The sequence below is a fragment of the Dromiciops gliroides genome, chromosome 3, assembly GCF_019393635.1.
Source record: "Dromiciops gliroides isolate mDroGli1 chromosome 3, mDroGli1.pri, whole genome shotgun sequence".
In the NCBI taxonomy this organism is placed as follows: Eukaryota; Metazoa; Chordata; class Mammalia; order Microbiotheria; family Microbiotheriidae; genus Dromiciops; species Dromiciops gliroides.
In genome coordinates, this window is record NC_057863.1 from 647,480,652 (window position 1) to 647,493,691 (window position 13,040).

At 58.0% G+C, this 13,040-nt stretch overlaps 1 protein-coding gene across 3 annotated transcripts; it reads left to right on the forward strand.

Moving 5' to 3' along the window:
- Positions 1–1,217: 1,217 nt before the first annotated feature.
- Positions 1,218–12,718, forward strand: ERCC2 (ERCC excision repair 2, TFIIH core complex helicase subunit). Of its 3 annotated transcripts, none has more exons than XM_043994659.1 (23): positions 1,218–1,322; positions 1,979–2,078; positions 2,761–2,838; positions 3,006–3,068; positions 3,296–3,409; positions 4,065–4,181; positions 4,268–4,384; positions 5,291–5,414; positions 5,503–5,599; positions 6,194–6,327; positions 6,687–6,855; positions 7,223–7,341; positions 8,001–8,070; positions 8,152–8,221; positions 8,841–8,942; positions 9,270–9,333; positions 9,695–9,816; positions 10,132–10,224; positions 10,486–10,558; positions 10,863–10,933; positions 11,533–11,676; positions 11,772–11,915; positions 12,587–12,718. In XM_043994659.1, exons 1-23 carry the CDS (start codon positions 1,318–1,320, stop codon positions 12,677–12,679), a joined length of 2,283 nt encoding a protein of 760 aa, XP_043850594.1. In that variant the 5' UTR covers positions 1,218–1,317; the 3' UTR covers positions 12,680–12,718. The 3 variants fall into 3 exon arrangements, with proteins under 3 accessions (XP_043850594.1, XP_043850595.1, XP_043850593.1); XM_043994660.1 differs by lacking the exon at positions 1,218–1,322 and adding an exon at positions 1,379–1,397; XM_043994658.1 differs by lacking the exons at positions 1,218–1,322; positions 1,979–2,078 and having other exon boundaries at positions 2,767–2,838; positions 3,292–3,409.
- The last annotated feature ends 322 nt before the right edge of the window (positions 12,719–13,040 follow it).

Consider the following 13,040-nt stretch of genomic DNA (forward strand, 5'->3'; position numbering starts at 1 on the left):
GAAGACTTGGGGTACAGACAGCTGAAGAGAGCCGGGGCTGACAGGCTCCTTCTGGGACCAGGGAAGCTGACTCCCAGAGATGGGCGCGACTTTTTTTTTTTTGCGAGGCAGTGCTCCTACCCCCATTCCCTCCTCCCTCCCCAAGATAGAAAACAATCTGATATAGGTTATAGATGTACAATTACATTAAACACATATCTGCATTAGTCATGTTGTGAAAGAATCAGAACAAAAGAGAAAAACCTCAAACAAGAAAACAACAACGATAACAACAAAAAATAGAAACAGTATGATTCGATCTGCATTCAGATTTCACAGTTCTTTTTTCTGGATGTGGAGAGAATTTTCCATCATGAGATCTTTGGAATTGTCTTGGATCATTGCAATGCTGAGAAGAGCTAAGTGTATCACAGTTGATTATCTCACAATGTTGCTGCTACTGTGTACAATATTCTCCTGGTTCTGCTCACTTCACTCAGCATCAGTCTACTTAAGTCTTTCCAGGTTTTTCTGAAATATGCCTGCTCATCATTTCTTATAGCACAATAATATTCTATTACATTCATATACCACAACTTGTTCAGCCATTCCCCAATTGATGGGCATCTCCTCAACTTATAATTCTTTGCCACCATAAAGAGAGTTGCTATAAATATTTTTCTACATGTCTGTCCTTTTCCTTTTTTTATGCTCTCTTTGGGATAGACACCTAGTAGTGGTATTACTGGGCCAAAGGGTATGCACAGTCCCATAGTCCTTTGGGCATAGTTCCAAATTGCTCTCCAGAATGGTTGCATCAGTTCACAGCTCCATCAACGATGCATCAGTGTTCCAATTTTTCCACAGCTTCTCCAACATTTATTAAACATTAGCTGTTCTAAAGACCCTTCTAAGTTCCTCACATTCTAAATTCTGACATTTTCTGTTGTTTCCCCTCACCCCCAGCCTATCTTTGACATTCCCGAATCCTTTAAAGTCTTGGATTTTAATCTAATGCAAAAAAAAAAAAAAAAGAATGGCGATCGATTCACTCGGCGCCTCTATTCTCATCGCGCCTGCGCTGCAGTCAGAGAGCGATTAAGGTTGTCTGTTGCCTTTCCAAATTCCCACGGCTCTCTTCCTCCCACCTCGCGTCACAGGTTCTGCGCATGTGCATTCTTTGCTCCTCCCTGGTCGGAGCCCCGCCTCCGCAGAGTCCGCCAAGGGCTTAGCCTATGAGAGGAGAGACTCCCGCTCCATCGTAGTCGGGTTTAAGCTCCTTTTCTGCATATTAATGAGGAGGTGGGGCCTCGCCTTTGGAACGCTGTGGACACCGCCATGAAGTAGGAGGGGGAGGCGCGCGTGGTTCGGCGGAGGGCGCTGGGGCTGGGGAAATGGGGACATAGGCAGCAGGGCAGGTGGGGGGCGCCAGCATGGGGTAACCGAGGGGCTCAGTGGGCGAGGCCCAGGACCCGCGGTCAGGAAGAGTCGGGGAGCCCTGGGCGAGTCATTCGCCTCTGCCCGCCTCAGTTTCCTCGTCTGCAAAACGGGGATTGGATGCGGGGGGAGGGGGGTGCTCTGGGGCTTCTTCCAACGGGAGATCCATGAGGGGTGGGGGGGAGTGGGGGGGATGACTGCAGCCGGTCAATTAGCATTTATAAAGCACCTACTGTGTACAGGGGCACTGTGCTAAGCACTGGGGATACGAAAGAGGCCATTGGAGGGGTACACTCCAATGGGGACGACCACCAGCAAACCCCTATGTCCAAAGCCCCTGGAGGCTGGACCAATGGGGGCGGGGCGGCCTCCTGCAGGGGGTTAGTTGGCACTTGAAGGAAGCCCTAGACAGGAAAGTGCTCCCTGATGTCCAGGCTGCTGAGCGTGCTGGCCCGGGGACAGCCGTGGGACAAGGGGCAGGGCAGGCAGGAGGGTGGCTGGGTGGTGAGGGTGGGTTGGGGGAGGACCCTGGTCATCGATGCCCACCTTTCCCTCGCCCCAGGCTGAATGTAGATGGGCTCCTGGTCCACTTCCCCTATGATTACATCTACCCTGAGCAGTTCTCCTACATGCTGGAGCTCAAGAGGACCCTGGATGCCAAGGTATCAGCCCTGGCCCCCTCATTCTCCAGTCAGTCTCCTTTGTAATCCTAAGTATTTTAGGCATTTAAACGTATCATTCTGAGATGGGATCCATAGGCTCCTCCTGCCTACCAGGGTGGTCCAGGCACAAACAAGAATAAGGATTCCTGGGCTAGTTGCTTAGAGTTAGAAAAGACCTGAGTTCAAATCCAGCCTCAGACACTAGCATCATTACTCTGGGTACAACACTTAGCCTGCCTCAGTTTCCTCACCTGTAAAAATGGGAAGGGAAGGGGGTGTAAGCAGTTTATCTTGTGTCCGCTATGTGCTAGCCACCGGGCTAAGCCCTTTATCATCTCATTTGATTATTACAACAGCTCTTCAAGGAAGAACCCCATTTTACGGGTGAGGAAACTGAGGCAGGCAGAGGCTAAGTGACTTGCCCAGGGTCACGCTGCTAGTAGGTTTCTGAGGCTGGATTTGAACTCCAGTGTTTGCTGAGTCCAGGCACAGCCCCATGCCCCGAGCTGCCCACTGGCTCCCTGGGGTTCCATATTTGTATGGTGTTTAGCAGAGTGTCTGCCACACAGGAGTTGCTTAGTAAAGGCATTTTCCTCCTAAGGGCTTGTAGCATTTTACCCACTCAGGTTTAGACACGATATCTATAAGATGATTTTGTTTCTGGGGGGGTGGGTCCCCACAGGGACATGGGGTCCTCGAGATGCCCTCTGGCACTGGCAAGACCATCTCCCTCCTGGCTTTGATTGTGGCGTACCAGCGGGTGAGGCAGTGCTTGGGCCCTCCTGGGGGGAGGGGGGCACTGGGGGGGTGGGTGAGGCAGTGCTTGGGCCCTCCTGGGGGGAGGGGGCACTGGGAGGTGGTGTCAGACCTGCAGAATGAACCCATCCTGACCCCAGGCCTTACCTCTCCTCCCTGATTCGTGAGCAGGTTCACCCCCTGGAAGTAACCAAGCTCATCTACTGCTCGAGGACTGTCCCTGAGATTGAGAAGGTGGGTCTCCTGGTTGATGTCGGGGGTGGTGTCCATTCCCATGAGCCTTTGGGGTGTCCTGGGCCCAGGGAATGAGGAAGATTTGGTGCTGCCCATCCCTGCCTATGGGAGACAGGCCAGGAGCCTTGGGCTGGGTGGTGGAAACAGGACCAGGTCCTGGCCTGAAAGAGGTTGAGGAGGGAGGACTTCAGCCACCCTCTCGTCCCCTCCCTCCTTCCCTGAGCCAGGTGATTGAGGAGCTCAGGAAGCTGATGGACTCCTATGAGAAGCAGGAAGGTGAGAAGGTGCCATTCCTGGGCCTGGCCTTGAGCTCCCGCAAGAACCTGTGTATTCACCCTGAGGTGAGGGACCCTGAGCCCCTGGGGCGGGAGGGGAGAAGGGCCCAAGAGACTGGGTTTCTACTTCCACTAGATCACTTTGTGCTCTGGGGCAAGTTGGCTCCCCACACTGGGCCTCAGTTACCTCATCTGTGGCATGGCGAAAACGGGACCCGACAGTTTCTAAGGACTTGTTTAAATCTGATCTGTCTTCTAAGGTTCTGGACATCTGGAGTATTCCTTGTTCCAAGGGCTCTCCCAGCTCTGACATCCCCTGTTCTCAGGGCCCTCCCAGCTCTGACATCCCCTGTTCTCAGGGCCCTCCCAGCTCTGACATCCCCTGTTCTGAGGCCCCTCCAGCTCTGACATCCCCTGTTCTAAGGGCCTCTGACATCCCCTGTTCTCAGGGCCCTCCCAGCTCTGACATCCCCTGTTCTGAGGCCTCTCCCAGCCCTGATATTCCAAGTTCCTAGAGCCTTTTCTTCTCTCTCTTTCTCCTCATCCCTTTGTCTCTATCTCCATTCGATGGTCACTGGGGAGTCCAGGATGGTCCCTGACCGTCATGACATAATCTGGAGGCCTGGACTGGACAGGGAGGAGAGGGGAAAACCAAGCCAGAGCCCTGGGGTGGTGGTGGGAGGATGGAGGGGTCAGGCACTCTCCCTGTGTCCCTCTGCAGGTGACCCCCTTGCGCTTTGGGAAGGACGTGGATGGGAAGTGTCATAGCCTGACAGCCTCTTACGTGCGGGCACAGCGTCAGCAGGATGCCAGTGCCCCTCACTGCCGCTTCTATGAGGTGCCTGGGCCTGGAGGGTGGGGGTGGCCCCTGTCCAGGAGGGAAGTCCAGCCCTGTGCTCATGGAGGCCCTTCTCCCAACCCCAGGAGTTTGATGCCCAAGGCCGTCAAGTGCCCATCCCCTGGGGCATCTACAACCTGGACGACCTGAAGGCCTTTGGACGGCAGAAAGGCTGGTGCCCCTACTTCCTCGCCCGATACTCAGTAAGAATCCATCTGTGAGAGAGAGAGAGAGAGAGAGAGTGTGTGTGTGTGTGTGTGTGTGTGTGTGTGTGTGTGTGTGTGTGTGTGTGTGTTATGGAGGTGGGTGGGGTAGGTTGGAGGGATGAGTTGCTCAAATGTCAGGTGGGATGGAGCCTAGTACATGGAATGTTAGATGGAGGGGTTCTTAAAATGTGCAATGTTAGAGCTAGAAGGAGCCTTAGAACATAAAACATCAATGCTGGGAAAGATCTTAGAACAGAGAATCCTGGAGGTGGAGGAATTATAGAACATCAGTACTGGGAAGGCCCTTAGAACAGGGAATGTCATAGGCAGAAGGAGCCTTAGAACATAGAACATCAGGGCTGGGAAGGCCCTTAGAACATAGAACATTGGTGCTGGGAAGGCCCTTAGAACAGGGAATGTCATAGGCAGAAGGAGCCATAGAACATCAGGGCTGGGAAGGCCCTTAGAACAGGGAATGTTATAGACAGAAGGAGCCTTAGAACATAGAACATCAGTGCTGGGAAGGACCTTAGAACAGAGAATGTCGTAGGCAGAAGGAACCTTAGAGCATAGAACATCAGGGCTGGGAAGGCCCTTAGAACATAGAACATTGGTGCTGAGGAGGCCCTTAGAACAGGGAATGTTATAGACAGAAGGAGCCTTAGAACATAGAATATCGGTGCTGGGAAGGACCTTAGAACTTAGAACATCAGCACTGGGAAGGCCCTTAGAACATAGAACATTGGTGCTGGGAAGGCCCTTAGAACAGGGAATGCTAGAGGTAGAAGGACCCTTAGAACATAGAACCTCGGTGCTGAGAAACACCTTGGAGCGGGGAATGCCAGAGGTGGGAGGGACCCTGCAGCCATTGGGTCCCCCATCCTTCCTTCTTCCCCTCCCCAGATCCTTCACGCCAACGTGATCGTCTATAGCTACCATTACCTTCTGGACCCCAAGATTGCAGACCTTGTTTCCAAGGAGCTGGCACGAAAGGCCGTCGTCGTCTTTGACGAAGCCCACAACATTGGTGAGAGGGATAGCTGTGGACCCCCCCCCACTTCTATCCTGAGCCCCCTGTGGGCTGGTGACCCCCATTGTGCCCTTGTGTCTTTCAGACAATGTGTGCATCGATTCTATGAGTGTGAACCTGACCCGCCGGACCCTGGACAGATGTCAGAACAACCTGGAGACACTGCAGCGCACGGTGCACAAGTGTGTGGGGAACACAGGAGCCCCTGGTGACCCTGTCTTGGCACCCCCTACCTGACCTGAGCCCCGGCCCGGGGCCATCCTAGACTCTAGGGCTCGTCCTCACCCGCCTTTAGCTCTGGCCTGGTCACACGACAATGGCCCATAGGCCACAAGAGTCCCCATGATTCATAGAAAGGACATTGTCTGCAGGGGGAAGAGAGGCCCTGGGTTCAAATCCCACCTCAGCTCTTTACTGACTCTGTGACCTTAAGGAAATCCCTTCATGTCTCTGAGCCTCAGTTTCCTCACCTGTAAAATGCAGGGGTCCCATTAGAGCTGGGCGGGACCTTAGAGGCCAGCGACCTTTCCCCTTCCATCTTACTGAGGGGGTACTGAGACACCAGGAGAGGGAATTGGGGTACACGGGGAGCAGTTGGGTACCAAGAAAAGGAATTGGGGCATTGAGAGGGAGAAATGGCAGGAGAGAGGGAAATTGGGGTACCCAGAGGGGAAGGGCCTTGTCTGAGCTCTGACTAGAACCTCCCAGCTGGAGAACGCCCCCAGACAACAGGAAGCCCAGCTCCTCACCCCCACCCCCACCTTGTCCCCCCCCAGGATCAAGGAGACAGATGAAAAGCGGCTGCGTGAGGAGTACCGCCGCCTGGTGGAGGGGCTTCGAGAGGCGAGTGTGGCGCGGGAGACAGATGCTCATCTGGCCAACCCCGTTCTTCCGGATGAGGTGTTGCAGGGTGAGGAGGGGTCCTGGGCCCTGCCGTCCCCATCCTGGACACAGCCAGAGATGCGCGGTTGGGGTGGGGGCAGGAGGGAGGCCTGGGTTCTCCCACCGTAGGATGTTCCCCGGGCCTCAGTTTCCCTCTTTGCCAAAGCGGCCGATCTAGATGTCGCAAAAGGCCCTTTGAGCACCGAGATTGTTTCCCGTGCCTCCCGGATCTTCCATAGTCCAGCCAATGTGGGGTAATTGCCTCACCCTTTGTCCAGCCAGGAGTGGGCCAGCCTCCCCTGTAAGGGGCCCCTCTGTGCCTGCCCTGGGCCAGGGTCCTTAGGGATGGGTGTGTGCTGCCTCATGCCCCTCTCCTCCCCACCCCAGAGGCGGTGCCCGGCTCCATCCGAACAGCAGAGCATTTCCTGGGTTTTCTTCGGCGCCTGCTCGAATATGTGAAATGGCGCCTCCGGACTCAGCACGTGGTCCAGGAGAGCCCGCCAGCCTTCCTGGGCGGCCTGGCCCACCGCGTCTGCATCCAGCGCAAGCCCTTGCGGTGAGCCCTGTGGACCCTGGCTCCAGACTGGGCCCTGCCTCCTCCCCCTGGTCCCTTGGGTCTCCTGGTAGAGGTACCCAGCTTTCCCCACGTCCCGGTCATTTCCCTTCTGTGGCCTCAGTTTCCCTTTCTGTACGAGGGGTCATCCAGCTGCCTTCACTCTGTGGCCCCGGGATCCAGGTCCGTCCCGCTGTGGCCCTCGCCTCCACCTCAGATCAGGCTCACTCTCCTGACCCTGATGGACGCCCCCCACCCCTCCAAGGCCCGCCGTTCCCTCTTCCATCTCCCCCCATGTCTGCCCCCAGCGTGCCTCCCCAGACTGACACGTCTGACCTGCCCCTGCCCCCGCCTGCCTCTGCGGCCATAGGTTCTGTGCCGAGAGGCTGAGGTCCCTGCTCCACACTCTGGAGATCGCGGATCTGGCCGACTTCTCCCCGCTCACCCTCCTCTCCAACTTTGCCACACTGGTCAGCACCTACTCCCGAGGTGAGCCCCCGACCCTGGTGCCTGCCTCCCCTTCCCCTGCCCCGGACGGTGTGACCTTGGGTAAATCACTTCCCTTCTCAGGGCCTCGGGTTCCCCTGGGAATGAGGCTGAATTTGATTGTCCCCAGTGCCCTCCCAGCTCTGACATTTGGGGGATCCCTGTGCACCTCTGTCACACTCATAGTTGAGGTGCTTAGCAGCTCGACTGTTCCGAGTCAGCCAGAGGGGGGCAGAGATTAGAGGGGGGAGAGATGATAGGTCCCCCCTCTCCCCAGTCCTGCTCCTACTTGTCCATCCCTACCTCCCTCCCCCCTTCCCCCCAGGACATGGCTGCAAGTCCCCATCTGTTCCCACTAATCCCTGGAGATTAACCCCAGGGAATCAGGGCAGACTAGTGACAGCATGGAAGGAGGGGGGGATGGAGGGAGGGAAAGAGGGATGGAGAGATGGAGAAATAGATGGAGAGATAGAGGGAGGGATGGAGAGATGGAGGGGGGAAGAGATAGAGGGATGGAGGGAGGGATGGATGAGTTCTACCTCGTGCCAGGCAGGGGTGGGGTGAACTCCCAGTCCCCTGCCCTCCTCAGCGGGGTCCACCTCAATTTAGGGGTGTGCGGGGGTCCCCAGCACACGTAAGCCTCACCCTTCTCTCTGGCCCAGGCTTCACCATTATCATTGAGCCCTTTGACGAGAGGACCCCAAGCATTGCCAACCCTGTCCTGCATTTCAGGTGAGGCCCCTTGCCCCCCTCCCCCTGCCCCCAGGCTCCTGGACACTCGCCCTGACCCACCTCTTTCCCATCCATCACCAGCTGCATGGACGCCTCGCTGGCCATCAAACCAGTGTTTGAACGTTTTCAGTCTGTGATCATCACCTCAGGGGTAAGGCCCCTGACCCTATTACCTCCAGGACCAGGCGCTGACCCCGGCCCATCCTTCCAGTCCTAGAGCCCCCAGCCCCACTCCCACACTGGGATCCCCCCTCCCTCCCTCTTCCTCCCCACTCCCCCCTTCCTCCCTCCTCCTCCCCCCTCCCCACTCTTCCCTCCTTCTCTCCCTCCTCTTCCCCCCTTCCTCTCTCCCTCCTTCCCTCCTCTCTCCCCCTCCCTCCCTCCTCCTCTCACCTTTCTCCCTCCCTCCTTCCTTCCCTCCTCTTCCCCCCTTCCTCCCTCCCCCCTCCCTCCCTCCTCCTCTCCCCTTCCTCCCTCTGGTCATGTCTGGACATCGGGACCCTGCTCCAGCCCTTCCATTTCTCTGTGCCAGGTGCAAACCCCTTCCTACTTCGGATCCTCTGTCCTCCACCCATAGGCCCCAAGTTCTGCCTTTCCCTGTCTCCCTTCCCAGACCCCTGTCCCCAGTATTCCTTCTCTGTCTTCCTTAGAGGTCCCCGGGGTCTCAGGCTCCCACAGTGCCCTGTTCTCCCCAAGGCCTCCCTGCAGTCCCTGAAGCCCCTCTGAGCCCTGCCCCCTTCTAGCACCTGATCTGTCTTCTCCCGACCTAGACCCTGTCCCCCCTGGACATCTACCCCAAAATACTGGACTTCCACCCTGTCACCATGGCGACCTTCACCATGACCTTAGCCCGGGTCTGCCTGTGCCCCATGGTGAGTGTGGGGTGGGGTGCTTCCTGGGGGTGGGGCTGGCTCTGTTCTCTCCAGGGAGGCTGGTGGCCAGAGGTGCCGCTTCCCCATCCGCCCGTGGGCTCACAGCAAGTCTTCTCAAGGCCCGGCCCTGACCCCGAGTGAGCCCCTGCTGCCCGCTGGTCAGAGGGCAGGTGGAGGCCGGGCTTGCTCATGGTAAGGTGTGGCTCAGCACCTCCGAGCCCCAGCTTCTGCCTTGTTTAGATGGGGGGGGGTGTTCTAGAGATGGGGGTGGTCCTAGCCAGCCTCCATCTGCGGTCCCGTAATGCTTCCCTTGCTCTGTCTTTCCAGATCGTTGGCCGAGGCAATGACCAGGTGGCCATTAGCTCCAAGTACGAGACCCGAGAGGATATTGGTGAGTCCTCACAGAGAGAGGCCTGGGCGGGGAGGGCTGGGGGTGGGAGACTCACTGGGTGTCTCGGGCAGGGGCTAAAGATGGGGGGTCAGGACTGGCTGTGACCAGGAGGAGGCCCAGCCCTGACCCTTCACACTGGGGCAAGTGCTTTGGATGGGCGGAGCGCACATGGGATGGGGAGACCGGAGAGGGTTTGGCCCCCAGGGTACAAAGAGAGCTGGGGCTTGGGGCCGGGGCTCCCCAGCTCTCTGGGTGGGAGGGGAGAGAGGCCATCGCTGATCCCCGGGATCGGGAGAGGGGCGTGAGGGAAGGGAAGGGGCTGTCCTGACTCCCCAGCCCGGGGTGGGTGGGCTCCCCACAGCCGTCATCCGGAATTATGGCAACTTGCTCCTGGAGATGTCTGCTGTGGTCCCCGACGGGATCGTTGCCTTCTTCACCAGCTACCAGTACATGGAGAGCACCGTAGCTGCCTGGTATGAGCAGGTGAGCCCCCTGCCCTCCCGGGCCCCCAGACCATGGCCTTGGGGTCCTCAGGGCCTCCCCTTGCTCCCCTGCCCTCCCCTGCCCCCAGACCATGGCCTTGGGGCCTCCCCTTCCTCCCCCTCCCTCCCCTGCCCCCAGACCGTGGCCTTGGGGCCTCCCCTTGCTCCCCCACCCTCCTGGCCCCCCAGGCAGTGGCCTTGGGGTCCTCAGGGCCTCCTCTCACTCCCCATTCCTTCCCCCAAGTCCCAGCTTCGCTAGCTCTCGGGACTTGAGACCCCAGCAGAACCCCAAGCTCTCCCCCTCCCCCCCGCCCAGGGCATCCTGGAGAACATTCAGCGTAACAAGCTCCTGTTCATTGAGACCCAGGACGGAGCAGAGACGAGTGTGGCCCTGGAGAAGTACCAGGAGGTGAGAGGCAAAGGGGCGGCCACTGCCCTGGACCTGGCTCAGGGTCACCGGCAGGGGCAGCAGGGAGGGGGTGACCTTGGCTAAGTCATTTCTCCCCGAACCTTGGTCTCTTCCATCTCTAAGAGGAGGGGGAGGGGGTTGGCTGCAGTGACCTCTGAGGTGACTCCAGCCTGAAAGCTTGTGACGAGGTGACTCCCGGGGGTCCCTTGACCCCTCATCTCCTAAAGCTGCTGGGGAAACCGATACCTCTGTCCCCTGCAGGCATGTGAGAACGGCCGAGGGGCCATCTTGCTCTCGGTGGCGAGGGGCAAGGTGTCTGAGGGCATCGACTTTGGTGAGTGCCCCCGCCCTCCTGAGGGAGGCTCCCGAGGTCAGGGCAGGGCAGGGAAACACCAGCTCTGGGCCTGGGAACAGGGAAGGATGCTCCCCACTCCCTGCATGGGCCCCACCTGCCCCACCCTCTTTGGGCACAGATGGGCAGGACGGAGAGAGCCTCGCACAGTGTCTCCTTCTCAGCTCTGCCTCGAGTCAACCAGTTTGGCCGTGCAGGCCTGGGCCCAGGGCCCAGTTTCTCTGACTCACCCCACCTTCCAACCACAATGCTCTTCTCTCCCTCGGCCGTGTCACACCCCCCACAGTCCACCACTACGGCCGGGCTGTCATCATGTTCGGTGTCCCCTACGTCTACACCCAAAGCCGAATTCTCAAGGTGAGTGGGAGGCTGGAGGGAGGGAAGGAATTTGAATCTTAAACCACAGAATGTCTGAGCAAATAACTGAAACTAATGCTAGGAGGGCCCTTAGAACATGGGATGTCAGAGGTAGGAGGGGCCTGAGAACAGGGAATGTCAGAACTGGGAGAGGCCTTAGAACATGGAATGCCAGAGGTGGGAGGGGCCTGAAGACAGGGAATGTCAGAGCTGGGGCCTTAGAACAGGGGATGTCAGAGCCGGGAGAGGCCTTAGAACAGGGGATGTCAGAGCCGGGAGAGGCCTTAGAACAAGGAATGTCAGAGCTGTGAAGGACCTTAGAACAGGGAATGTTTGAGACCTCAGAATATAAAATCTCAGAGTGGGGAGTGTCCTCAGAGACTATGCAGATCAACCCTCTTATTGCACAGATGGTCAAAGTGAATCCCTAAGTGGGGAGTAGACTTGGCCCAAGTTCTAGGCTGAATGCCCTGGCCCCAGGTTCCTTCCATCACTTTGTCCCAGGGTCCAGTTCTGCTCAGGGCAGGGAGGGTGGGGCCCAGGCCTGCTGGCAGGGGTAGTTCCCCACTAGACGGTCCCCTGCTCCCCTCCATCTGCAGGCCCGCCTGGAGTTTCTTCGTGACCAGTTCCAAATCCGAGAGAATGATTTCCTGACCTTTGATGCCATGCGACACGCGGCCCAGTGTGTGGGCCGCGCCATCCGGGGCAAAACTGACTATGGGCTCATGATCTTTGCTGACAAGGTGGGTGGGTGGCTGGGTCGAGCTGGGCAGGGCTGGGGTCCCGGGTGGGGTCCTGCCACACAGGCCGGGAGTCTGAGCCCCCTCCTCACCCTTAGCGCTTTGCCCGGGCCGACAAGCGTGGGAAGCTCCCTCGCTGGATCCAAGAGCACCTGACGGACGCCAACCTCAACCTGACTGTGGACGAGGGTGTCCAAGTGGCCAAGTACTTCCTGAGACAGATGGCCCAGCCCTTCCACAGGGTGAGCCACCGGTCTTCCCCACCCCCCACCCCAGCCTGGGAACCCCCTCCCTCCTCCTCTCCCTTCCGCCCCTCCCTCACCTCCTCCAGGGAGGCCTCCATGATTTCTCCCTTTTTTACGTCCTCTGGGAAGCTCTTCCTTCCTTCCAACCCAACCCCTCCTCAAGACCCTGAGGGGCCGAGAGGGGCTCTCTGGTCCCAGGCCCCCTCGTTTCACAGATGAGGGATGTGGAACCCCTTGGGAAAGCCCAGGCTCCCTGACCCCCAGGCAGACTGCAGCTTGGCCTCTCGCCCTCCCAGCAAGCCCTTCTCGTCCTCAGTTCTGTCTCTTTCCAGGACCGCACTGGGCCGGGACTCCCCCAGGCAGCCACCCTCACTTCTCCCTCCTCCAGGGCCCTGGCCCTTCCCCCCAGTGCCAGGGGCTCTGGCTCTGGGGTGGCAAGGATGCTCTGCCAGGGGTATGGGAGTATTCTGCGCCCCTTCTAGAAGGCAGCAACTGGAAAGGGCCTTAGAGGGCCCCTGCTGTACACATGGGTAAACTGAGGCCCAGAAAGGGGCCGATCCACAGGCACCACGGATGAGCCCAGGGAACCTAGGCCAACGGGGGGGCAGGGGAGGGACGTCCTGAGACCCCGCCTCTGGCTGACCTCGCCCCTCAAATCTGCTCCCCAGGAGGACCAGCTGGGATTGTCTTTGCTGAGCCTGGAGCAGCTTCAGTCCGAGGAGACCCTCCGCCGGATAGAGCAGATCGCTCAGCAGCTGTAAATGGGTGGGCCCAGATGTGGGGAGAGGGGAAATAAAGGATTTGGGTTGTTTTTTTAAGGCTTGCCTCTCTTCTCTGGGAGACACTATCCTCCTGGGCCCCTGGGTGCTGTGGTGGCACACATCCGTGTTCAAATGCTCCCCTGGGTACTTAACTAGCTGTGTGACCCTGAGCAAGTCACTTCTCTTGGCCTCATTTTTTTAATCTGTAAAATGCTCTTTGAAGAGCAAAATGAAAAGCTATCTGTCAGGTGCTTTGCACACCATAGTGTTATGTAAATGCTGTTGTTATAACCCCAGAAGAAGGAATGTGACCTCTTTATGGATCAGGATATTTTAGTAGGCCCAGGGACGCAGAAGTCAT